Source organism: Podarcis erhardii (genome assembly GCF_964252035.2).
Source record: "Podarcis erhardii genome assembly, chromosome: 1".
NCBI lineage: Eukaryota > Metazoa > Chordata > Lepidosauria > Squamata > Lacertidae > Podarcis > Podarcis erhardii.
The window spans coordinates 109,063,353-109,090,331 of NC_138497.1; the positions used below are offsets into that span (position 1 = coordinate 109,063,353).

General features: G+C 42.6%; 1 protein-coding gene across 8 annotated transcripts in view; it reads left to right on the top strand.

The window, feature by feature from the left end:
- The window catches only part of TANK (TRAF family member associated NFKB activator), a 37,322-nt gene extending 11,978 nt beyond the window's left edge, over window positions 1–25,344 (top strand). For 7 of the 8 annotated variants that reach the window (XM_081872888.1, XM_081872891.1, XM_081872886.1 and 4 more), the window contains 8 exons: window positions 1,280–1,441; window positions 5,132–5,240; window positions 6,582–6,682; window positions 12,882–13,061; window positions 14,128–14,201; window positions 14,718–14,836; window positions 16,840–17,408; window positions 22,664–25,344. In XM_081872888.1, the coding sequence (XP_081729014.1) occupies window positions 1,343–1,441; window positions 5,132–5,240; window positions 6,582–6,682; window positions 12,882–13,061; window positions 14,128–14,201; window positions 14,718–14,836; window positions 16,840–17,408; window positions 22,664–22,837 (1,425 nt within the window). In that variant the 5' untranslated portion in view covers window positions 1,280–1,342 and the 3' untranslated portion in view covers window positions 22,838–25,344. The remainder of the gene's footprint in view (window positions 1–1,279; window positions 1,442–5,131; window positions 5,241–6,581; window positions 6,683–12,881; window positions 13,062–14,127; window positions 14,202–14,717; window positions 14,837–16,839; window positions 17,409–22,663) is intronic. The other variant, XM_081872893.1, reaches the window with a different exon arrangement.
- The last annotated feature ends 1,635 nt before the right edge of the window (window positions 25,345–26,979 follow it).

Consider the following 26,979-nt stretch of genomic DNA (forward strand, 5'->3'; position numbering starts at 1 on the left):
AGGAATAGGGGTCTCCTAACAACTCTCAGTTGCCTGGACAAAATTCATTTCCCAGGATTCTTTGGGGGAAAGCCATGACTGTTTAAAGTGGTATAGCACTGCTTTAAATGTACAGTGGTACCTTGGGTTAAGTACTTAACCTGAAACTGTTCTTAACCTGAAGCACCACTTTAGCTAATGGGGCCTCCTGCTGCCGCCGCGCCGCCGGAACACGATTTCTGTTCTCATCCTGAAGCAAAGTTCTTCACCTGAAGCACTATTTGTGGGTTAGCGGAGTCTGTAACCTGAAGCACATGTAACCTGAATCGTATGTAACCTGAGGTACCAGTGTATAGTGCAGCTGGGGATTTATTTATTTATTTTAAGAAAAGAAAAGGTAGTTAAAAGATGGCAAGATGGCGGAGCAGACATCCAGTTCCAAGCATGTCTCCCACTAGCAGCTTGCCCACCTAGCACTGGAATCATTGCAGCTTATCAGGACCAGGCTGGGGAGGGGCATTGGTGAGACTGGGGTGGGTAGGTGCCCCAGACTGACTTTGCAAGTGTGCCCACACAGCCCCTGACCTCACTGCCAACTCTGCCCCTCCACAGAGAGCCCAGTGTTGGAAAGGCAACTCTGCCCTCTCACACCAGCCACTACTGAGGCCTACTCAGAAATAAATCTCACTGAACCCAGTAGGGCTTACTTCCAGGTAAACGTGCCTGGAATCGCAGCCTAAATCTCTTCGACTAGCATAAATCCTTATTTTTAGTAACCTGTTTTTAATTGGGGAAAAAAATGCAGTCTCAGCAGAAGGGAATGTGTCTGCCTCCGAAGGATCCGAGCTTCTGTAGCTTGTAGAAATTGGTAAAGGTTCCTTAAATAATCATAATGGTTTGCCTTAGATGATAAATAGAAAAGTGGGGGGGGGGGGAGCAGAAGCCTGCTAGTGCCAAAGTTGACTCTGTTTAAATTAGAAATTTGTCACATTTAATTAATTATGTTCTGGAAGCTGTTCTTGTTTGTTTGGTATTAGATCTGAGGAAAGATAATTGGATTTGGTTTCGCAGCGAGCAATAGTCTGTGGCTACGGCAAACTGCAAAGTTTTGGTCAATAACTGGTGCAACCTAGTAGTAGCTTTTACCGATGACTGTTGTGTTGGCGTCTCTCTATATTTGTGGAGAAAGTATTGTGGACACTGGAGGACTTAATGCTGCGTTTCGGGTGTACATTGGGTCACAGCTGAGTGTTGGGTTGGGTTGGGGAAAGTCCTCCAATGCTTTCCTTTCCTTTTTCAGTAAGGCAGCCAGGTCTGCTGCATTTGTAACTTCTTCCGTGATGAGACACTGCTGGAAGGAAGCATGGATAAGAATATTGCGGAGCAGCTCAATAAGGCGTACGAAGCCTTCCGACAGGCGTGCATGGATAGAGACTCTGCTGTGAAAGAGCTAAAGCAAAAGGTACGTGGCTGTTTTATGTCTAGCGCTACAGGCTAAGATTATGTTTCTGATGGCTCCCAAAGAAAAGTCGACTCCCGATTTCACACACAAAGTGGAATGGTCAACACAGTTGGATAATGCCAGGGAAATTCTGTTAGTTATCTGGGGTGATCTGCTCCTTGCAGGTGTGAAATTGTGCCATGCAGCTTGTTTGCCCTTGTCCATAAAATTGAGGTTTTTGCACCTGTCTGGGGTGCAGGTTGTTACCAGCTTTTAACTGTGGGGAGGCCTTGAAATGCATATTATAGATACTGCTTCTCTGGTTGCCCTCCCCAAAGCAGGCAGTGCCTGTCCGGAAGCAAAGCAAAGCAGGGTCTCTCCTTTTTGCAAGAGGAAGTGCGAAAAGAAGCAGTCATTTGGAACTTCCCCACTTTCGTGTTAAATATAGCTGGTGCGTTATTTCAAAAGAGAAAAATTGCTTGGATGCCATGCACCCTGTGAACTAACCCCATTTGTTTCCATGGGGGACAGTTAAGCATGGGCTTAATTTCTCCAGTAATAAGATTTACTCTGGCTGGATTGTTCTGTTGGGTAGTTAACCAGCCGGCAACCCCAAATTCCAAGCAGCTTGAAAAATTCTTACTTAAAACAAAAACCAGACCAGCTCTTCCTAACTATCAGAAACAGTGTTTTCTGATAAAATTCAGAATTTAAAAGGCTTTTAAAAAGCACCAGCATTTATTGTTAAAAAGAGCCAGATTTATTTTTTTCCCCAGACTGTCTTCATGTAAGGCACTTTGGGCTAGGAAGCCATTTGTGGCTTCCGGATGCTTGGAACTGACTGCACTTTTAGACCCTGTCTGAATAATTAAGGCGACAAGAGGAGGAATGTGCTGGCGAGCCTTTTGTAACAACCCCAGCAAGCATTTTCAAGACGCACGGCACTAATGCTCTGCGTCCCTTCCAGGAATCCTCAGAGATGAATCGGCCCGGCACTTAGATTGAAAAACCTAAGGACTTGAAATGGCTGAGAGCTACGGCAGTGGACTGTGTGACTGCTTGCTGCACCAGAAGCAGAGAGTGTCATGGCTGAGGAGATGGCAACTCTTGCCGCTTCTGGGATTGGCTGAGCTCCGATTGGCTGAGCCTGCTAAGGCAGGGATGGGGACGTGCATTCCCTTCTGGGCAACCTTCCCCTCAATGTGTGCCAGTGGTGGGTGGGGCCAGAGGCTAAAGTGCGCGGAGCAGCAAATGCCACAATTTACCTTCATCCAATAGGCTAGCTTCTATGTCTGGCCCTCTCCATCCTCTCCCGGCAATCGAGAGGCATCATCCCAAGACACATTCCAGCCAGACAAAGTCACTTGGGCGGGGGGTGAAACAGGGCCAGAGAGGGCTGTGGCCCCGGGGAGAGTTCTGAGAGCCAAATTGAGAGGCTGCATTGGTCTCCATACCTGAGGTTCCCCACCCTTGTACTAAGGGAAATCAGATCTTCACTCTGTCCTCTGCACATATTTGTTCCCTTAAAACAAGGTTGGCCCTCCAGGTGTTGCTGAACTCCAATTCTCATCTCCCTAACCATTGGCCATGCTGACTGGGACTGGTGGGAGTCGAGAACATATGGAGTGTGGCCACAGACTTCCCCTTGAAATGTGGCTGTCGTCGTTTTGCTTTGCAACTTTGAAAGTTAACCTTTATAGCACATTTAACAGCTTTCATTTACACCCTCCTTCCCATCACTAGGCTGGTGAATGGCGTAAGGACAGGCAGGAGGATAGTATAATGTCTCTCTCTCTCCCTGTTTGACCCTTAAAACAACCCTGCGAGGTATTGACTGGCCCAAGGTCACCCAGCATGGACTTGAACCCAGGTCTCCTTTGCCTTGAAGCCTAAGTGCTTGCAGTAGTTAAAGCACATTTGTGATCTTCATCACTTGATGGCTTAAATGGAGAAGAGTGCTGACACTTTCCTCCCAATTGCAAGCTTCCCTGTTGGGTTTTGTACAAACTCTGCTTACTCACAGTGTTGGAGTCTTGGAGGTGAGGCCCTGCCAGGATAGTTCACACTCCCCCCCTAAATTTTCAGTTTTCATTTTTCAAAAAATGGGATAGGGCCACCTTTGTGGTTGCATTCCTTTTTATTAAAAAAAACACACACATCTTAAAATTGATCTCTTCTCCTCATGGAGATAAAAGGGATAAAAGTTTGCCTCAGTGTCCAACTTTTTTCACCAATACAAGTGAATAACCTTAAATTTATTTGGCCACCTTTTTTTAATGTTCTGGTTTTTCTATAATGATTCACAGCCCCACCATAAAAAATCCTGTCAAATCATACTCAACACAGTCTTACCAAGTTTATTCTCAAGGCAGGGAGCCTGCTTCTTTGGCAGATGGCCTCCGGAATTGGGTACGGAACCATAAACACTATGGAAGAAACCATAGAAAACTTGGACTTCAGATGACCCACACACGTTGACTTTGCTCTGATTCTTATTCTCTCCCCCAACACACACACCTTTACTCCATGTTCTCGATTCTGTGTTGGCATACCCTCCAGCTTGTGGCCAATGGCTGATTCCGCAAGTAGCTGATTGGCTGCTTGTTTTGCTACTCTTTGATGATTGGAACTGTGTCATGCAAAGAAGCCGGAGTCATCTCAGCCAGATGGCGCTCGGTGTAGAGGGATGTTTGGTTGTCAAGTATATCTTCTAGTTGGTAACTTGTTGCTGCCATCTGACTCTAAAAGAATTATTTGTGCACGCTGGCTGTCAAAAGCATCTTCTCTTCTGTCTGTTTTAGCTGTCATGCCTGTGCTCTGTACAGAAGTGTTGACAAGACATTGCTGTTGTACATTTTCAATTTGGGTCTTGGTGACTTTTTCTTCTTCTTCTGTTTCCTGAGGTCTCCTTGGCTGCTGGAAAATGCTGACCTCTTTGGCTTTTTAATGGGTTGGTGAAGCAACAGCTGTTTGGTGCTTTATTTTGAATCAGGCTGTAGGGAGAGTCTTGGGTGTATTGGGGGTTTGAAAGGGTATTTTTCTCCCCCTCTGCCTCCCCTCTGAAGAATGAAAGTGGCTAAATAAATCATGGGGTTTCCATTATCCAGCTTTTGGAGAAGGGCTGGGGCTGGGGCATTTAATTCAAAGTAGAGCTGGGAGATAACTCAGTCAGGAATCCTGGAGAGCCACTACCAATCAGTGTAGTTAAATACGGAGCTATATGGACCAATGGTCTAATTCAGTGTAAGACAAACTTCCTATGTCCCAAGCAAATATTTTTGATCATGCAAGAGGGCAGACTTTTTACTTGGCAATAACTTGGCATCACAGTATACCCCTGTGGTGGCACAGGGCTTAACTTCTAAACGAGAGCCGGATAATTGTGAAGACAGGCCTGCATTCAGCCCACGAGCCTCTCTGGGTGAACCTGGGCCAGTCTATATCTGTTGGCCTACGTCGCTGGGTTGTAGTGAGGAGAATATGTTGGTGGAATGAAATCCTTGATCCTGTCCTTGAAGAAAGGGCGGGATGAAAATGCAGTAAATAAATAAAGTGGCAAAGGAATTTCTACAGAGGGAGAACCAGAGCAATAGCACAGGTGATAACTTTTTTTATAGGCATAGCTGCTGTGACAAAGCCAGGTGTTGTACTTCCCTGTGTTAGCCTGTTGTCGTCACAAAATGACTACTTCGAATTAAATTATCTTTACAGACAGACAGCTACGAAAAGCAGATATGTGAACAACAAAACCAAATTGTATTTCTTACAAGCACTGTCACAAAACTCAACTCACAGTTGGCTTCTTTGAGCTGCAACAAAGGTAGGTAATTTTCACATCTATATCTTATCTATCTATCATCTATCCATCTATCTACACCACCACAATCCACTGGGTTTCCCCAACACAAACTGCTTTTTTTATCATGCATCTGGACTTCGGGGCCAATGAATGGTTGCTGGTTGTGATTACTCAGTAGTGAAGGGTCGAGGGGAACAATGTCTAGGTCACTTCATACCTTCGAGCACCTGCTTCTGGAACCATGCCTTGGGATGTCCTGGCAAAGTCCTGCTTCTGGAGAAGGAAGCTATAAGGGAGAGAGGAGTGGGCAGTTGTATGAAAAGAGAAAATGGGAGTATAAAAAGCTAAATAATGAAGAGGGAGAGAAATAAGAAAGAAAAAGTATTCCATAGGAAAAAAAGGAATGGGGCATGAAGGGTTTGAATAGTTTTAAGAGGAGCAGGTTGAAAAGAAATACTTATATCACATGGCATTCTTCAGTTCCTAGAAGGCATCATTTTAAGAAGATTGCAGTGCTATACTGTGTTAAGTGGGACTTGGGTGGCGCTGTGGGTTAAACCACAGAGCCTAGGACTTGCCGATCAGAAGGTCAGTGGTTCAAATCCCCACGATGTGGTGAGCTCCCGTTGCTTGGTCCCTGCTCCTGCCAACCTAGCAGTTCGAAAGCACCCCAAAAAGTGCAAGTAGATAAATAGGTACCGCTCCGGCGGGAAGGTAAACGGCGTTTCCGTGAGCTGCTCTGGTTAGCCAGAAGTGGCTTAGTCATGCTGGCCAATAAAGCGAGATGAGCGCCGCAACCCCAGAGTCGGCTACGACTGGACCTAACGGTCAGGGTCCCTTTACCTTTACCTTACTGTGTTAAGCATGCTCAACTCTCAAAACTGCTGCCTTGTCTATCTAAGGAGGAAACTACACTGTACTTCAAATGTTAGTGTGCACTTATTCTCGGTAGTGGCGCCTGCCCTGTGGAACGCCCTCCCATCAGATGTCAAAGCGATAAATAACTACCTGACATTCAGAAGACATCTTAAGGCAGCCCTGTTCAGGGAAGTTTTTAATCTGTGATATTTTAGTGTATTTTTGGTTTTTATGGAAGCCGCCCAGAGTGGCCGGGGAAGCCCAGCCGGATGGGCGGGGTACAAATAATAAATTATTATTATTATTATTATTATTATTATTATTATTATTATTATTATTATTATTTTCCTATATAGAGATTATCTGCGTGTACCGAAAACAATCCCAACCTGATATTGTGGAAGTTGCATTATTTGATTCCCTATTGTATTCCATGTGTGAAACGCCATGTATGATATACCATTATGTTTGGGGTTTTTTCATATGTGCATGACCACCTACCAGAAGACAGCGAAGCCAGAAGAAATGGTACGTTACTGAACTTGAATGCTGATCAGCTGTATGAAAAGCTGCAGTTGGCAATGAAAAGAGAGAAGCTTTTAAAGGTAGGATGCTTTTCACAAGATAATTCTAAAATAATAATAATAATACTGGCATGATAAGCATCACATTTGAACTAGACAAACTGTGATGAATCGTAATTATGGTTTATTAGAAACAAGCCAACTTCAAACCACGAGCTTTCTTCGACAGATCGCACAGTTTAGGGTACGGATGGCACACAAACTATGGTTAATTAAAAAGGAAGTGAAAACTTCCAATCTCCTTGCAGTCATGTCAGGATGGAGGACTTATTGCAACATCCACATTTGTGCCTGTTATTGTTCCTTTATCATCGATTAAGCCTGGTAAATTTCTGCACTTACAGTGAAGTTGCCCAAGTTATGCCAACTTGGAAGAGTTGATGATCTGGTTCTGTGACTCTTTCCAGTGTTCTTTTTACGTGTCTGAGAATTGAGAATTGCTTTGGAATTTGAGGTGGTGAAGGGTTTTCAGCTGAGCTTGTCTTTTTGAGCTGGCCAAGGGGTGGTGTGTGTGTGCATTGTTCTTTCCCATAAACATTTCTCCAGTGTGCTGCAGCCTCCCTGGCTGCCCGCACTTCCACATTTGAAAAAGTCCCACACGTAGCTGTCAAGCGTCCCTTATTTGGCGGGACAGTCCCTTATCCCAGCGCTGTGTCCCGCTGCTGTCCCTTATTGATGATGTCCCTTAAATTTCCTGGGTTTCAAAGGAAGCAGCTCCTCTCCCTCCCTCCCTGCCGGCCAGGGAGGAGGGAGGCTCCAACTGTGTTGCTTGGCTGCGTTGCTCACCCAATAAGAAGTCTAAGAACGACTGGGGGGTGGAGCTTGCATGCCTTGTGCTGATCAAATCGGCTGCCTTGCCTGGGGACTCGCCTTTGCTCAGTGCTTCCCAGCAGAGAGGTGACGGTGGTTATCCTTGAGGCTTCATGCTTCATTTGGCTGCTGGCTGGGCTTTCTGCCTTTGGCTCGGAGGGGCTCAGAAGTTGAACATACCTGTGCCTGGAAAATCCCTTATTTTGGCTGCTGGTCCCTTATTTTTGAGTCTGCTGGTCCCTTATTTTCAAATCTGTAAGTTGACAGCTGTGGTCCCACAGGAACATTTCTTGGGCTTTAATTGACACTTGGGAAGCTGGGGAGACTTCAGAATGCAGGCCGTTAGAGAGATGATGTAGAATGAAAGGGAAGATGCTCACAAACGCCCCTCTGTCACCCCAAAGATAAGGTAACCCATGAGATTTTCACCAACGTTTTTATCTCCTTTGATAATTTTCAAATGCAACTTTTCTTCTCATTAATTGATGAAGAGTAAAAAATCAGGAGAGATGCTTAGCACAGCACTCATACAGATATGGATAGCGCGGCGTTTTATAAGTGTGTTTTTCTTACCCTTGTTTTGCTGAAGACACTCGTCATTTGACTCACTCAGTCTAGTTATCAGTTTGCCCTCCTAAAAACCTTTGAATAGCCAGCAATATGAGTTGAGAACAAAGTAGTTACATGAGTAACAGCGGGGAGCAACATAGTTCTTTAACAGTTGCCTACATAGTTGCACTATTTCAAATGGCAAACTGTCAACTGGTTTTGGATGTGCATAGAATGCTCTGTGAAAATGCAAAGTCTATTCATGAATGCATATACAGTGGTACCTCGGTTTATGAACTAAATCCGTTCCTGAAGTCCGTTCTTAAACCAAATCTGTTCTTAAATCGAGGTGCGCTTTCCCTAATGAGGCCTCCCACCACCGGTGCCCTTCCTCCGTTCGGCTTCTGTTTGTAGACCGAGGTAAAGTTTGCAAACCGGAGCACTACTTCCGGTTTTGCAGAGTTTGTAAACAGAATTGTTCGTAAACAGGACTGTTCGTAAACCGAGGTACCAGTGATATTTACAGTTCCTCACACGCTCTCTCTGTGCCAGTGTGGCCTATAGCCAGCATTCTGTCCTTTTTAGTTCTCACTGGGTACTAATTTTTTGCTTTTTAGTGCTACCTTCTAAATTTTTATTGACTTGACTTACTATAGCTAGTTCATCATTCCCCCCCCTCTTTTCCCCCTACACACACAATTCTCTTATGACACCCGATCAGGAAGTGAAGTTCTTCTTTCCAACGTGTTTTTTATTATTATTATTATTATTATTATTATTAAGACCTGTTGTGCTAAGACTGGGTTGCAAGGCATAATGTTTGAACACTCCGGTGCCAAAATCTTCCTTTCGCTTCTGATTCTGTTTTTCTTTGCTTATCTTTGAGACTGTTCTTCAGTCTTTTACACAGTTACAAGTCAGCGATACTATAAATATGTTGGAAGGGTCACATGTTCACCCCCAGGTCACACACATGGTGTGACATCTGTCCACCGCTCTTAACCACTACACCACATTTTGGAGATGATCTTGTAACATCTCAGTACAGTCATACCTTGGTTGTTAAACAGATGCAAACCAAGGCGTGGCTTATGATTGGCTGATTGGTCCCGGAAACAATGACAACAAGTGAAACGGACGTTCGGCTTCCGAAAAATGTTCGCAAACTGGAACACTTACTTCCGGGTTTGCGGCTTTTGGGAGCCAAAACGTCCGATTGCTAAGGCGTTCAACAACCAAGGTCCGACTGTGCTCACTTTAATGAAACATGGGTGGTGCTTTGATGCACATTTCTAGACCTCCAGCTGAAAATTGCTTGGGTGATCAAACCTCTGGGAGGAAGTGGGCAGCCAAAGGTGACTGCAGAGAAAAGCCGCTTTCATCTATTGCATCAAACCAAGTCTGTCCCGAGTAACCTTACTGAGTTTCTTTCCGTCTGACACTGAGTCATTGAAGGTAATTGCCTTAGGATTACTTCGCACATTGCGTTTTTAAAGAGCGCACCTAAAATATAAATTGTGAATGCAGCCAACAGGTGTTTAGAAACAGCTACACTTGTCAGAGAGATGGCACCGAGAGAGAGAGATGAGATTGCCGAGGCTTCCTGTTGAGAGTACGCTTTTGTTTTGTTTTGTTGCTGTTAGAATTGGCTGAGTACCAGACCCGTTCTGATTGCCAGGGCTGTGCATGGAGCAACAGGCCTGAGAAGCAATGGCCTGGTGCAGGTGGGCTCTGGGTGCATGGTCAGGGCTTAGCCACCATATTTTCCCGTGTATAAGACGCCCCCATGTATAAGACACCCCCTATTTTTGGAGACTCAGAATTAAGAAAATGAGGGGAGATTGCCCAGAGTTGTTGACCCGCCTGACCAACACTTCCGATAGCATGCGACACAGAAGCCACCAATCGTCTGACCGCTCGCCATCAGCCGCCGCCAATCACCCACACAATTGCCACAGCAGCAGCCATTGCCGCAGCCACCAATCACCCGCACTATCATCGCTTACAATCTCCTGGTCGCGGTAGCAAACAATCCCTTGTCCCCCCTCCTCTGCACTACCCATGTATACGACAACCCCAATTTTTTCACATTATTTTAACGTGAAAAAACCTCGTCTTATATGCAGAAAAGTACAGTATTTCTCAGCAAGATCTGTTTCTGGCTCTCCTGGAGTGGGGTGTGGGATGCGCCAAGCTCGGCTGGCTCCGTGGAGTCGCTTTTCCTGCCTCAGGTGCCATCCTAACACTGGGTAGACACGCTGGCGGCCTTCATTCCTGTGAAGTGTTTGAACTGGCCCCTCAGCCCAGTAGAAGTCACAAAAGGAAAAGGAGTTTGTGAGGCAGAGGGGGGTGCTGTAAGAACATTTGCTAGCCCTCTTTTTCTCTTGCTTGCAAGAACCTTTACATTTGGTCCTGCTTTACACTTAAAGAGCAAATCTCTCATGAGGCTTCTGTTATTTTTGCCATTGGCATGGAGTGCAGCAATAACAAAAGGACGGTATTTAGCGTGGTGTGACTGAGAGCCAAAACTCCTGCAAGAAATCTTTCCCTCAGCTCTCAGTGGAGGGACTTACCAGCATTGTGGGATGAGCTTTAAGCGGTGTTGGCCAAATAACACACTCTGGATCAAGGGCCATTACGGTCAGATGAACCTTTTTATTTTAACCAAATATAAGTGTCTGGTGAAGGTCGTTGCTTACTTTGATAATATTGTTTTATTTTTCAGAGTTTGAGCAGTAGCAAATTTATTTCAGATATTTTAGTTGTCGTTGTATAAACAGACAAAACCCTATGAGAGCACAACGCGTCTCAAGTTTCCTTTGCAGCATCAGCTCCCTGATTTTGTGTCATTTTTTAAAATCTAGGGCGCTGTTTATTTCCTCGTTTCTGACTATGCCTTGCATGTGCCTTTCTTTCCCACTTACCCTGCAAAAAAAAAAAAAATTGAGTTTACACACACATGCTGAGTGAATTATGGTTCTGTTTCCCTTTTATAAAAAACAAAACAAAAAACTGACAAATGTCATACACCCTTGAGAGCTGGAAAATTCAGCCTTTTTTAAAAAAGACAATTTTGCTGCTGCTATAACTTCATGGTTTTTCTCTTCCCTTCTCCTTGCTGAGTCTCCCCCCCCCCACGCTTTTTGTATAGAATGTCATCCTATATAGAAAATTAATGGTTTAACATTGCAGGAGCCGACTTTTTAAAAGCCTTAATTTCTCCCCTTTTGAAGTTTTATAGCTTAAGTCTTGCAAAAATCCTAAGTCATTAAGTGCTAAATAGCTACATTCCAACTGTTCGAGAAATTACAACCCTTGAAGACTATTGTCACCTTCTTTAAATGTACTTTATCTTGATTCCAGCACATCCTAAAACTAATTAAATATTAGTGAACAGAGTGTATAAATGGAATGAGACAACATTTCCCACATTTATAGGCACTGATATGCACGCCGCTACGGTGACTATTTTCAGTATTCAAAATAACGCACAATTGTTTTGAATAATTGTCCACAATGAGATGTAACTTCATGCTGCCATAAATGGTTATTAATTATTTCAGCCTAACCTGATGGGGTAGTGCGTACAGGCTGAATTCATTTTAAGGATATATAAAGAAAGGACCAGCTTGATCAGACTGAAGACCATGCAAGTCCAACATCTTATTTGCTACGGTAGCCAACCAGGTGTCTATAGGAAGCCCCCAAATGCATTCACCCCTCTCCCATTCTGGCTCCACAGGAACTAGTATTCAGAGGCATGCTGAACCCCAAAGAGAGCCTTATCATACACAAATTTGTCTAATCCTGTTTTAAAGGCATCTTAAATAGGTGGCCATCATGATAGCAAATTCCATAGCTCAGCTGTGTGTTTCACACAAAGTGACAAAGGCATCTGCAACAAAACAGTTACCGGTATTTAAACAAAAGGATTCTATGAGGAAGCACATTTTGTCTGTCCTAAATCTCCCAGCATTCACCTCTATTGGATGGCCTCCTCGTTCTTGTATTATGAAAGAGACAAAAAGACTTCTCTTTGTCTTACTTTCTCCATAGTATTTATTTTTTTAGCAAACTATTAGACTTCTTCGATTCAGAAATCCCGTCCCCCTGCTCCAGTGAATATTTATGATTTTTTGCTTTTGGAGGGTATCTATTGGGAAAGAGTATTTTCCTCCACCACATGAGATGGAAATTTGCTAAAATGCCAAGGGGATCCGAGTGTGTGGATCAGGCTGTATTTTGAGTACAACAACTAATTATATGTTTGAGGTGGGTGCTGTTTTCACCCTTGTGTAACATCTACAGTGAAGTAAGGTAAGCTAAAACTGGCCTGAATTTGAAATAGCTACAAGACCACACTGGTTGGAAATTTCCCATAGAAACGATATGCTTTTGTAAACCACTTTGAGGTTCTTTACCAGCAAGCAGCATGGAAGTCAAACTAAATGAATAAATTTATACACCTCACTTGCCTTTTCCCCCCCTGCCCTCCATACTTTGAATTCCCAAATATTGCAACCTTTCCTCATAGAGGAGCTGCTTTAGCCACCTGATCATTTTGCTTGCCCCTTTCTGAACCTTTCCCAGAGCTGCAATATCCTTTTGGAAGTGCACCAGCCAGAACTGTATGCCAGATTCCAAGTACTGTACTGGGTGGGGCCATACATCTGCACAAAGGTGTTAGCGGTTTTGGCAGCATTTGTTTTCGATCCTTTCCCTAATGATCCCTGACGTGGAATTTGCCTTTTTCACAGATTGCCAAGACTTAATTTAGCCTGTAGTAGTCTATTCTGCCACGGCATTCCTCAAAGACTGAGAAATTAGCCAACTGTGCTGTATGTGCTTCTTTCTGTTTCAGGAACAATTGGACGGTGAGAGTGTAAAGTTAAAAGAAACCGAAGAGGAAAGCAATTTAAAAGAAAAGAAATTTGAATCTATTATCGCCATCAAAGAAGATGAAATACGGCTTCTGAAGAAACAGCTGAAAGAAATAAGTGAGGCACAAATTTCCATGCCAGGACCAAGAAACGAGAAAGAGGTAAGATTATCAAGGGGAGGGAGACCCAAATCTCTGCCTATAAATAACACTGTATGCATATGGAAATTGTTCATGCAGATGATCCTTGTAGAATGAGGATTAGGCCATGTATTTGGGCTCTTTGGCGCATGTGTATTATGCACATGCTCTATTCCCTCCCCCTTTTTGCATATAATTTGGAAGCAGTCGTTTTTCAAATGCTTTTCTACCTGTTGCGGAGTATGGTTTTGGAAAGCCAGTGCACATTCAGCCTTGCCTTTTGTGTTTGTGCTTCAGAGACAAATACGTTAGCTTCATTTTGCCAGACAACCTTTCAAAGTTTCTGAAAGCCATATAAAAGACGGATTATCGTAACAACTTCAGTTTCAGGCTTTTGAATAAAACGCCCATGTAATACTGTGCTAACCCACAAGGTGGTAGTCAAATATAATAACTTCTCTTCATGCATGATAAAACACAAGGTCTCAGCCCTGGCCCAGCTTATTGAAGGTATGTAGTAGAGTCTCTACTGATAGTTTTCTGGCTATATATATATATATATATATATATATATATATAGCTATGATCTGATGCGTAGAATATGTGGCTCTCTGTCCCAGTTTTATCATTTGTTTGAAGAGGATTGGATCAAATACCAGAAAACATTGAAGCAAAAATATTCCATGAAAAGGGGGGTGAATAATGACAAAATCTTCTAATGGAAAGGAAATGAAGCTCAGAGAATTAATTGTTGGAGCTGCAGATTAACTATGTCCTCTGTGTAAGCTCTGTATCAGTGTATATAGCCTCTCCCACTCATCTCAACATCCACCCAAATACTTTGGGAATCTTCTGGTGCCTTCATGTAAATGAGGATGTGGACATGTTCAATTTCCATCTAAGACATTTTCCAAGCCATTATTTAGAACGATTTCATTTTACTTTTTTATATTAAAAGGGGAGGGGAAGGCTAGTGCCATTGTTAAGCTGCTACTGTACGCGCCTGTTTAATGTGTTGATTCATTTTGTTAGGCTGTTATAAATGCAAGCTTCTTCCTTTGTTTATACTTACGATCTTTTTTAAAAGGCAAGGAATGGAAAACATGTTTCATCTAGGCAGGAATTATCTCCGGGGGCCTTCGGTACAGCTGCTTGTAAAAGGTACATCACACTTATTCCCCCCCCCCTTATTTTTTTATTTATTTAAGGAACCTGTTTTCTTTTTAGTAATCATCTCATGTTTACCCTCTGATTTTTAAAAAGTCAGGAGTGCTCCTGTTCTCCCTTGCCACCGCTAAATATTGAAAAAAGGTATCTAGAGCCACTTTTGAGCATTGGCAGGTTTGGTCAAAGGAGGGGCTGTACCCTGTGCCTTAGCACGGCCCTCATCCCTTTCTCTGGTTAAATGGAAATGGTTAAATGCAGTCAAAATGGGAGACGACAACACACACGCCGGCTGCTTTACAGATTATTGTTTTTCTAAAAAAACCAACAATGCTGCAATATCAGGTCGCAGATCTCGTAGATCGTGTCTCTTCCCATTCCCTGAGTCTGGCTTTCAGGTATAGCGGGTGCCAAAATTTCCCAGGGTTAGGCTTGATAAAGACAAAAGAGTGGAACAGAACGTGGTGCTTTATATCTGAAATAATGTATTTTTATTTATTTTATTTTTGGAAGGGACGAACTTGAGGCTGTTTTCTGGGGCATGAAGGAAGAATTTCATCACATACGCGCACTAGCTAAAGCACAGACGGACCAGCTGAGTAAATTTAAACTACGGAGAGAACCTGTAACTGGTATCGCTTTACTGCAGCTCTTACTGTGATTCAGCTGTTTCAGTTGGGGGGGGGGGGACATGCTTCGTTTTTGGAATATGATGTATATGATGCATGCGCTTTCCAACGCTACCCGGGACTTGCCCTGACTTCTGTGTGGCGCTCTATAATTGATGAAATGGTCCTACAATGCAATAACCCTGGTGACCGAAATATAAAAAGAAATGTGTGTGTGTGTTTGATAGAAAAAAGAGAGTGAGCGCACGCACGCACACACAAACACAAACACACACACACACACACACGTCACTTGTGCAGTGTGATGTGACTGTTCATTTTGCTGCAAGTGCATGTCTTGAGAAGCTGCCGGTTGCCTTGTTTTTCTTGACCTATCTGCTTGCAACACAGTGAACGCTCTTTCTTCCCTTCGCCAGTGAAGGCTGCCCCTGTTTTCTCTCTCCCACACACCTATCTGCCGTACAGAGATCACCTCCGTTCGATAACAACATGATCAGTGACGCTGCCTTTAGTTATCTGGCTAGGAGCAAAAATATAGATCGGAATTTATACGGCAGGTTTTTGGCCTGTTGTGTGGAAAGGCGAGGATGCAGATACCTATCGGAGTGCATTTTAATATCTGCTTTGTGTATGCCTCGCTGCGGTTTGCCGCACAACCTTAGATGCTCAATTTCTGTTGAAGCAGGAGAGCGGAGCACCTGTCTGTAACGTAAACTGATTTCGGCAGGGCTTGTGCAGCAATGCTCTGAGCTTATTGCGTGCACTTTGAATTAATGCATTTTGTTTTGGAGATTAAGGCATGCAATGCTAGGCATGTCTGCTTAGAAAGAATCCCCACTGAGTTCATTGAGGCTTGCTCCCAGGTAACTGGGTATTGGATTGCAGCCTAATTCTGTTTAATGTCTTTATTTTATAAACATTTTTCAATCCTTCTCATAAGAGACCAACACCAGCACTCTCAACAACGACTGGTTAGAGGCTTCTGGGGAGCATCTTTGATCTAAACCACTGGTTTTGTTGCTGCTCAAAACCTTGTATACCACACTTTTGCCATCTAACAGTAGCTGCGCCTAATTTCTAGTACTGGCATTTACAGCTAACTTCGTTGCGCAGCATCCATAGGAGGAGGCCAGCATGTGTTGAGCTGGTGATAGCCATGTACCGCTCATTCGAGGGATCAGTTCAGTTTAGGTTTGCCTTTTCGGTGTGCCACAGTTAACGTACATTTAAGTTGCTTTTTTTGTAGCTTGCCAAAAGTGGACTGAAGGCAGCCTGTGGCAAATGGATGTGCACGGCTAGACCCTAGGCGTGTGTTGAAATGGTTGCATAAGCCACAGTTTGTTAAGAAACACACACACACACCAATCCAGTCACCTGTCATTCCTCAGCTAGAGACAAATTATCTGTGACGCAACCCAATTCTTGCCAAAATGAAATCTCAATAATAGGTAGCGTTATTCATAGTGTCTAGAAAATGCTTTCTGTATAACATGGAATATAAATATCATCATTATTTTTTATCTTAAGTAGTGAGAGAGACCCAGCCACCCCCCTGAAAAACAAGTCTGGCAAATGGATTTTATTTTGAAAGGTTTTAACCTAACTTGTTTTTAAACATCTAATATTATCTAATAGTTTATGGAAATGAAATATAGTATATCTAATAATTAAATCTTAACATTTTAGGGAAACTGCTTAGAAGTTTTGTTGGTTAAGCGGTATATAAATCTTGTTAGTGGAGAGCGTTGGGGATGGCAAGGCACAAGGGCAATTGCAGGGCTTGAAATTTTGGCCCCAAACAAGAGTTCTGGCAAATTTTATTCTTGTATAGGAGAGCCAATGGGTTGGCATGGAAGAGTCACAGTATCAGTCTGTGGTGTGTCAAACCGATAAATTGACCGTGCTGGTCTTTGGGGAAATTAAATTTCTCAGGCAGTTGAAGTTACGTGCTTTAAACCAGAGACTTAGGTACTGTTTAATCATTTCCTTTTCACCTGTCTTTACAGAAATTCCATTCTCCACGCCTATCCAGTGCACCGATGAACAAGCAGATGACCTCTGTAATCCTTGGGTTAAAAAGGATCTAAACAGAGGTGCCCCACACTTCCCATCCGCCACTCCAAGCGGGATGGGGCAGGACGAGGAAGAAAACTCTGTGGAGTCCCTTTCTCAGTTTAATGTCAAGTTCCCGCCCATAGACAACGATGCTGCTTTCTTGGAGAGCACCCCAGATGCTCCAGGAATCCCCTGCCTTGTGATGACTGAAAACATGCTCCCAGATAAGCCGTTTCATAGGGACCTTGGAGACCAGGACATGAGCTACAGCGAGGTGAAGCGCAACATGTTTGAGGGCCATGGCACCGACTCAAGCACTTCAGCCGCACATAACCTGCCAGCCAAATCTTCAGCCGCCCACACAAACGCACTCGTCCAGAGTCCTTTGGACAACCCTCTGTGTTTTCAAGTGCCTTATGTGTACAACTTTGGAGCCACTGTCTTTCCAGATGAAGATATCCCTGAAATAAAACTTCCATCTTTAGAAGATAACAAGAGCCCTGTTGGAGTCCCTCAGCAGGTATCTGCTGTTTTCCATTTCCTTTTGTGTTTACATATGATGATTCTGATTCTGTAAAGCAGTAAAACTGAGCAGGTAGCTGAACTTGCTCAACCTACTGTGTACCCGGTGCAATATTTATTATCCCATCTGTCCACTGCTCTGATTCAAAGCGTTTGCATTAGCACAACAGCCTGATATCATTGTGCCACCACTGTAATGTCATAATTTGTGATATTGTGTTTAGACCAGCAGCCGGTATTCCCTATTCTAAGCCTTCCATCTGCTGATGCAGCATGCTTTGAAACTAAGCTGCAAGTTAATCTTTTTGGGCCTTCTAACTAGGGATATTTGAGTGACTGAAGAGTATATTTAAGCTCGTGTCTTGTATGTAGACCCCAGGCCAAATGCCCACACAGGCAGTCTGTTGTACAAACCTCTCTTCCAGTCAGTGCAGGTTTTCTTGCTGTGCACCGGTTCCAGGCATTTCTGTGTGCACATTGTAGGTGCATGTGCATAGTCATCTCTGGAATTGTAGAAAACAGGGAAGCTCTTTTTGTTTGGTTTTTTATTACATTTTTATTCTGCCTTTTCTCTATTTGTGCCTATATGTTTTTCTCCCACCCCTTTTATCATCTCATAGCTCAGTGCATGCAGGAGTTCGCAGATTTAGTCCCTGGTACCCAGTGGCGTAGCGTGGGGGGTGCAGGGGGGGCCGGCCGCACCGGGCGCAACATCTGGGGTTAGGGCAAATCCATGGGTTAGGGGGCGCAAATCCACGGGTTAGGGGGCGCAAATTACTTGCCTTGCCCCGGGTGCTGACAACCCACGCTACGCCACTGCTGGTACCTCCCATTAAAAGAAAGTGATGGGAAAGACACATCTCTGCCTGGCAAACTGTACAGGGCTGCCAGTACAGGGCTATTTGGACAAATAGTCTGATCTAGTAGGAGCCTGATTCCTATGTTCCTAGCCCATTGTGGTAGCTTAGGCTGAGAAAGTGACCGAGAGTCAAGGCTGAATGGGGGCTTGAACTCAATGTATTCTCAGGCCATAACCTGTCGCTCTAACTATTGCACACTGCTTCTTCTCATCCATGCTTTGGGAGTCTGCTCTGGATTATGTGCACAGAGGATTTATTTATTTTTCAAAAGCCCTTGCACATATCACACAACTGCTTTTTTAATATGGAGCGAGAAGCTGATGAAAGACATATGCATGCACATTTCCGTGTTCAAGGGTCAGTTCTAAGTTGATAAATGTTCATGCTTCATATGTACAAAACCAATGTTTGTTTATTTTAGCTTTCTGCTGAATTTTTGTGTGCATGTAATCCTTCCACATTAAGCAGTTTTGTGAGCAGGCAACATGTATGGCTTCAGTTTGGAAGTGACTCCGTCTTGGCTTCCTCAAACCTCACCAAAAAAAGTTATTTGGCTACTTGCTATTCTCCCATCCATTTGTCTACTCCTTTCTTTCCACCCCCCACTGCAGGCTGCTTCTTCCCCTACCTCCAATTTTCTTATTTTCTTTCTCTCTCTCCTCCCTCATGGCACTGCCTCTCTAATGTTTAAGAAAAAGGCAGGTGGCCTCACAAGATCTGTTGCTAGTGGCAGATTGGACCTCCTTTGTTTTTTTTAGGCTGAAATCCTATACACACTTATAGGGAGTTAACCCCTTGGAACTTGGCAGGTTTAAACCCATGTGCTGCATCTGGTTTAAACCCATGTGAACTTATTTGATGATGATCTGCCATTTTCGGCAGTCACAGAATGAGAGGATACAGTTTGATCTGAAATGATCCATATTAAAACTGATAAGCATGCCCGTCATTTTTTGTAAATACCTCTTAAAAACTCTGCTGTGATCTGCTTAACATACTTACCGCGGCGTTACTGTCATCTAAATCGACTAACCCTGTTGAAAGCAGATGAATTAAAGTGCAAGCGTGCGCAGGTTTTAAGAGGCATATTGATCACACTGCGTAGTGTTAATGTAGTCATGAATTACAGTCACCACTTTTATGAGTAATGGATCCTCGCTACAAATTATTGAAGATTTAATGAGTTACACCTCTTACTTTTTCCCAAGTTCATTGTAGCACTCTTAATTTTAGACACATATGCCCAAAGTCCTGAGTGTGCCTTCAGTCTATTACATCCTAAAATAATAATGATGACCTGCAGTTTGGTAATGCACTATTTATTATATATTCATACTAGTTTCCTTTTTCATCCTATATTAGGGCTCTAGGTTTTGTATTTGAATTATTTGATCCCTGGATAGTTTCTGCTTTTGTCTTTACCGCACCAAATTCTGAGTTGGGCTGGATCAAAGCAAATGAAACTATTTCTTCTGTTACCACTGAGATTCCTGTGGTTTGTAAATCATCTGTTCGTTCTTCTTCCTCTTTTTCTCCATCATGTCTCCTACTTGTTTTTTTAACTATTCATTTCTCAGTAGATGGCACTCTGCATTGTATATTAAAGCATGTGAAACAGCTGGCATGTGATTTCAAGTTGATAGAGAAGCATGCAGCTTTAAAAGTGCATAAGAATTGGTGTTGAACTGTCAGAATGTGCAGGGCGTGAGACTATAAAAATTCATATACTTGAAAAATAAGGAAAAGCTTACATTTTAAAATATAAGTGGCCTGTGCTGTAATTTAGTAGTAGCCAGGAAGCCTTGATATTTTATGTGTCTACATTTGGAGAGACAACTGGTGACAGAAAATACTTCCAATATTGGTTTGTTGTATACAGGAAGGTCTTTGATTAAAGTTGTGCATTTTCTCTAATCACCTAGGCAAAAAAAAAAAAAAGCCACCGTTCCTTTAAAATCTTCTAAATTGACAGCTGCATAGATTTGCTAAACATTTTGTTACCTTTCTTGTTGCTTCCTAAATGTTTTCGTACCCGTTTAAGGGTGATTTTTTTTAACAGATGCAAAATCTCATCACTTCGAGTCCAGTTAGCAATAGGTTGCAGAAAGTTTCCATCATTTGAAAATGTGTGCTTAGCCCCCCCCCTTTTTTTTTTAGCAGCAGTAGGGAAAATGTGAAAAATGGCGTCACAAAATACTTGCTAAAAATAAGGGTCCCAATTCACAAGGCATGTTAAAAGGGCTCTGTCCCTGTTACTGAGAGAGCTGCGATGATAGCCTCATGCTTGCCCATACGAACTGTAGAGCTGGCCTGAAAACCTTTGCAGGGTCTGATTTGAAATGTACTTTGTAAGACAGTGACAGCAATTCCTGGCGGAGAACATAGCTTCAACTTTCACACAAAGACAGCTTGGGTCAGCCCACCATCCTGTTTGCATGGTAAAAAATGGCCAGGTTGAAGACACATTGAAAGCACACAAGTCCTTGTTCTATACTATTCACCATTGCTGACATCCTGATAGTGCCATCTTACTTGCCTGATATTCTCTCCCACTCCTCCTGTAGACAAGAGCTTTCTGTCATGCATTTAGTACATGCGTTAACAAATAACAACGAGGAGAGGAAACTTAAATGCAGTGTAATTGGCAACCGTAAGTCATTAGAGCTGTGGCTCTCAGCTGATGTAATAAATTTAGCTCTTCCTTGCAGACACTAAATATAAAAACTTGAGCCTGCTTCCTTAGTATATAGCAGTTTCTTAAACACCTGGATTGAAAACTGTAATACTGAAAACAGGAGCAGAGACTGAATTGAAGGATTAGGATTTTGATTCATCCCTTCATTCTGTGTCGTCTGGGGAGCTAGTCTAGCAAGCAGGGCTCCTGATTTTGAGACCAACAAACATTCAGAGCATTTTCATCCATGTAAATGTGTGCACGTAGCTCCAGTTCAACACAACACTTTAACATTTGCACGAGTGTTATTTGGCAGGGGGAAGGTTGCATAGTTTAATTTATTTTGAGCTATAATTCATCTTTAGGACTGCAAACGCCTGTAGCTTAGCTCACAAACTGAAAGCCATTTTTTTAAGTGCATGCTTTCTTCAGTATCTTAAAAATAAGCACCAGCATTGATTAATCCAATCAGTTCTCATGTTACCACAACTTCAGTCAGTTAAAAGGCAGATAATTAATTGGTTCACACTTCTAACAATAACATTCTTGCAAATATTCGTAGCCATACTTTTATTGGGTGGGGTTGCCAGCAGAGATCCAAAATAAAAATTACAGTAGCAGCTGAATGCCATCTACAATAAAATAATAAAAATCCTGAATAAATGTGTGTTAGGCAAGAACCCTACAGTAGAGCTTACCTGAATCAAGCTCAAAACTCAATGAGTAAAACACTTGCAAGCTAAGGCCCTCCAGCTGGTGTGAATTTGATCAAATATTTCAAATACAGCATGCATATTGTGGCCATCTAGTCATGACTCCTATTACAGTTATTAAAACTGCCAGTTTAAATCAAGGTGGAGTTGCAAATAAGTAATTAAAAGCACACTTCCTCAGTGATATTTAAAACACGCGTCAGTGCCTAGACAGGTTTCCGAAGCAATTTACACCAACAGAAAAGTAGACTGTTTGTTAGAACTTGATGTAATTACACCTAATTAGCCTGTGTTCTTCGTGGATTGATGACTGACCAGAGTAAAAAGAAAAAAGGCCACAATAGAAATCTGCTAAGGCGTTGTGGCCAGTATTAAATATTGTTTAGACAAAAAAATTACTCAGAGAAATTGTGAGTGTGAATTTTTTTTTTTAATAAACCACTTTGCTTCAGAATTTTTCAGATACTGGTACATATGAATGACATAGAGGCTTTGTATGCTCACACTCACATGTACATATGCACGCTTTCACACATTAGATATATAAATTATATGCATTTTATTTTTGAAAAGCCTTCTGAGCCCGAGTTGTTTGTTCCAGCTCCAAATCCAAGTTGCTTGTATGCCCTCATAAGTTACATGATCGAAGTGATTGGTAAGATATATTTTCTTGGTGTTTATTTTTAAAATGGGGGTACCACTTCAGTCGTAATCCTCATGTAATTTGAATATTGGTGCCCTGATATAAACATGCATTGAAATAGGAAAGTATAGTATATGCATTTATCAATCCACAATTATCAAGAATAAATGTTTTAGCTGATGAAAATATTGGCAAGATTTCATTCTAGGAGTATTCATTTGATTTGTTTTTCTAAACACAAAGTACATTCAGTCAAATGAAAGGCCGCATATTTAAATGTATGTAACAGCAACATCAGCCATCCCTAGCTGGTGAAATATTTGCATTCATAACTCTTCTTTTTCTACCCTCTGCTTCTTACAGCCGCTCTGGGAGCCATATCACACTCAAGACAATGATGTATTGGCACTTCCTTCTGCAGACTCGGAACTTGATCAGACTGGAATATGTGAATTCTGTCAGAAAGTTTTTCCACCATCTAGTACATCAGAGGACTTTCTGAGGCATCTGAATTCACACTTCAACTTGAAGTCCTAGTGTCACCGGAGTACAGATTTCTGTTGTTGCTGCTGTTGCTGTTGTTGTGCTGTTGTTGTTGTTGAAACCAGGTGTTGCTGTACTTTGATTCCAGCCCAACTGCGCATCGTAATTCCAGAGCTTTGTGCAACATCTATACCAGAACCGACCCGGAGCTATGTTAATACAATTTAAGCCAATTTCAGATGCATAAAAGGAAAATAACTGCAATGCCACCAACAAAGGCATATCTTCCTGAGAACAGGGGTTGGGAAGAACTGAAGATTGCGACTATCTGGTCGAGGGGGGAAAGAAGGACTTGACTTGGTAACTATAACACCATTGTGCCTTTGCTTTCACTTTTATTCACTGGAATCTTTTTGACCATCGAAACAAATATTTACTTTTGCCATCGTGAATGATACAGTACTGAACTCCGGCTAGAAACAGATGTGCTTTCAATTCAGCTCCCCCACCCTGTGACCAGGTTTGTAAGGGGGAGGGAGGGCTTTGGGGAGATGAATTAGTCAGAGGTGTCCAGAATGGAGCTTCACTTTCCACCTGGTTTAGAATTGCACCCTTAATTGTGTTCTTACTCTGTGCTGATCCTATCACGTAGAAATGTATTTGCCATATGGGCTGGCTTATTTGCAGTTAGTGTTAGTGGCCCATCCTTCTTAGCTACTGGTCCTAAGTGTGCCAGTGCTCCACATAAATGGATCAGTGCCTTTAGTAAAGACATTAACCATGACTAGTGGCCATCAAGCAATTTTCTAGGAGGCCGTTTGGAACAGAATAAAAAGTTACCTAGAGCAGGGCTTTGCTGTTTCGCTTTGTCCTTTTTCAGGATTGGTGAGTGGTCTCACATAGGTGATCTCACTTAAATTATATCAATGCTATAGTAACAAAACTGCCTCTGGGAATGCGGGTTCCTGTTCCTGAAACATAAATGCCATTGTTTAAGGCTAGCATTGAATATTCAAACTGACCTATGGTGTCGTGTTTACCCCATAAATATTGGACTCACACAGTCAGTGTTTGTGTGTCTTCTCTCCCAATCTCAAAAAAACAAAAATTCCCTGTTGCAAAGGGAAGAAGATGGTGCCTAAACTGAAATGAATTCACCCTGTGAAACTCCATAAGCCTGACTTTGCGATGATGTTTAAGCAAGCTCTTTAATTTTGGGTGTGGAGAAGGCAGTCTCGCACAGGGAACCTGTTTCTGTGTGGATTTCCCCGTTCCCCTATCCAGTATAGTTGATAAGTATCAGTAGAGGATAATAGCATCTGCTTGCAATAAATGTTAATTTTGTGGAGAAAAGTGGTAGCGCGATAGTAGAGCCTATTACTGGCATGCAGAAGACACCACTGTCAGTCCCTGGCATTTCCTGATAGGGCTGAAAAACGTGGCAAATAACTACTAGTCAGTACAAATAGTACTGAGTGTGGTATGGCTTGATATAACACAGCTTCCTGTGTTCCTATACTTACCTTCCCAGGCATCTTGAGGGAAGCTAGGGATCCTAGGTCCATCCTTCACAAAGCCCCTAATTTCCCAGGCAGCTCTTTTGCACTTTCCTCACCATTACCTTTACCCCTTCCTCATCCCCCTCTCCCAGCTTTAGGAAGCTGGAAGCATGCCTTAATTCCGGCCAATTGAGCAGGCAGAAATGGCTGTCAGTCTTGGTGTTGGTGGGCAATGGGAGGACCTGAGGCCTCCAGAGTTGTCACTAGATGAAGGGCCCAGGAGTGGCAGGGAGGAGCCGTAAGCCAGCAATAGAGCAGAAAACATCTTCTGCCAGACAGAACAGGCAATATTGGACTAGGCTTGTCAATGATCTGGCAATATAAGTAGTTAATGTCAGAACAATAGATGGCCCTGGATGAAGATGGCCCTGTTTGCATCAAAAAACATGTCTCACCAGCTAAGTGGGACTGAGATGAACATTGTATAAGGCTTTCATAATATATAATGAGTACACAAACATTTAACTTTATTGGGGTATTGCATGGGGAGGTTTGTAGTGAGTTTTTTTAAAAAAACAAAACATTCCCATTTTAGAGATGAAATAAGTTGTTAATTCTGAGCGTTTTACAGCCATCAGGCTTTACCTGAGACACTTCAAACCGCCACCCCCCCACACACACACACACCAGTATGGTATTTTTCAACAAGCTGATCATGTTTGCAACATGATAACTTTGGACTGGTTGTTTTTTGTTTTGTTTTTTGTCCAGATGTAATAATTTTATATAGTTAGGAGTTTAAAAACTGTCTGTATATGCTGTTAATATCTAAATTTCTTCACTTTTCCCAAATGTCTAGTATTTACATAAAAGTCCCAATTTTGCAAATCGAAAGGATGGAGAAAACCCGGATGTCTTGCATAATTTTAACTCATTTGGATATATAGACATTTTTGTACAACTTTGGTTACAGCCTCTCATCTGTTTCTGAAAAACTGTTAACTGCCTTTGTGCTAAAATAAACTGCATCGTGCAGGGTTTTGGCTCTGGTGTGACCCAGAATGTGTGTTTGGTCTTACTCCGATAAAACTACCAGGCCAAGCCTTTTACAAATCCATGTATGACATAACACGTTCTGAGACTTTTCTTTAGGCTTGCTTATGAATTGTGCTCTTCAGGGTGTACTCTGGAAAGAGAACAAACCGCATTTCTTGAAAACGGGCCTTCATCTTGAAGTTAAAAGTAGTAAGGTGTGATGGCAATATAATAAAGGGCTAACTGGGTTTTGGTTTTTTTTAAGTCATGTATTTTGCATTGCCTACTTTTCTCTCTACACCCATTCCCTTCCTATATTTCCTGTGAGCTGGCACATATCACTCTCAGTGCTGGGAAAAACAAGTGGGATAGCAGAATACCCAGAAGTACAAAAAATGTTTTTCAAAAACACAGAATTAAGGGGGGGGGGAATTCCCCTTCCAAAACAAGAACACAAATAGAAACAGGCTAGTAAGGTACTACAAACACTGAGAGTTAAGTAGAAGAAATGAAAATGGGCTGGAATGAGCTTGCTTGGCCCCCTTACATCTTAAGTGTAGGGATGGGGAATCTGTGGCCTTCCTATTGGGACTCCTATTCCATCTCCTTGCCTAGTTGCCTTAGCTGGTGGAAACTGTATTTTAACAATTAGAGGGAGGGTCACAGGTTTCCTACCAGCGGTTCTCAACCTGTGGGTCCCCAGATGTTGTTGGACAACAACTCCCATCATCCCTGATCTCTGGCCTTGCTAGTTAGGGGTGATGGGAGTTGTAGTTCAACAACATCTGGGGACTCACAGGTTGAGAAAGACTGGCTTAGATAGCATCCTGCAAGGCTGACTAGCTGAAGCTCTGTACTGGAGCTTTTCTGCTAGGGGTGAAACACTTGGTTGCATATCAGTTTCTAGAAGCTTTCACATTCCTTCTTCAGCTTCCAACTCCTAAGATACACCAGCAGTCCAGTGTGTGAAAGATCAAGGAAGGACTGCAAAGCAGTTGACAATTTATATTTTAGAGGAATTCAATATTGTGCCCTTTTGCAGGCTTCCACCAGCACACTGCATTAGTTGAATCTGGGCCTCAAAGTATGCTCTGCCATCTCCCTTTCAGCCACTCAACTTGGTAGTGGATCTAACAGACAAGCAAAGAATAACTAAGCTTAGGCATCTTAAAATTAGATGGTATGAGGGTACAGCAGCTACTTCATCTTAAGGAGTTTAGCTTATACAAAATTCCATACAATGCAAATTTCGCATCTTTGTAGAATGCTGCATATTTAAATTTATGAATCGCTTCTCACGTTAAAAAGTCACTTAGAAATTTATAGCGGAAAGTAAAGTACAGTAATAAAAATACGTAAGCATAATTAAGAACATAAGTATATGGGGGGGGGATTCAATCATTGGCATTACCCAAATGCCTGGGGAAACTTGATACATTGCTCCAATTAGGTGCTGGTAGGCAAGTAAATTTGCACCCTGAGCACCCTCCAGTCTAACACAACTTTTTGAGGGTGAATGACTATTTCGGCTACTGCTGCCAGCGGGGACATCTGCTTTATTATGCTCACCAGGGGAAGCGCAGGCAGTAGGAAACACTAATACTCCGAAAAAGAGGATTGAGCCCAACAGGGATACAAATTATTTTTTCAAGTAGTGGAGGA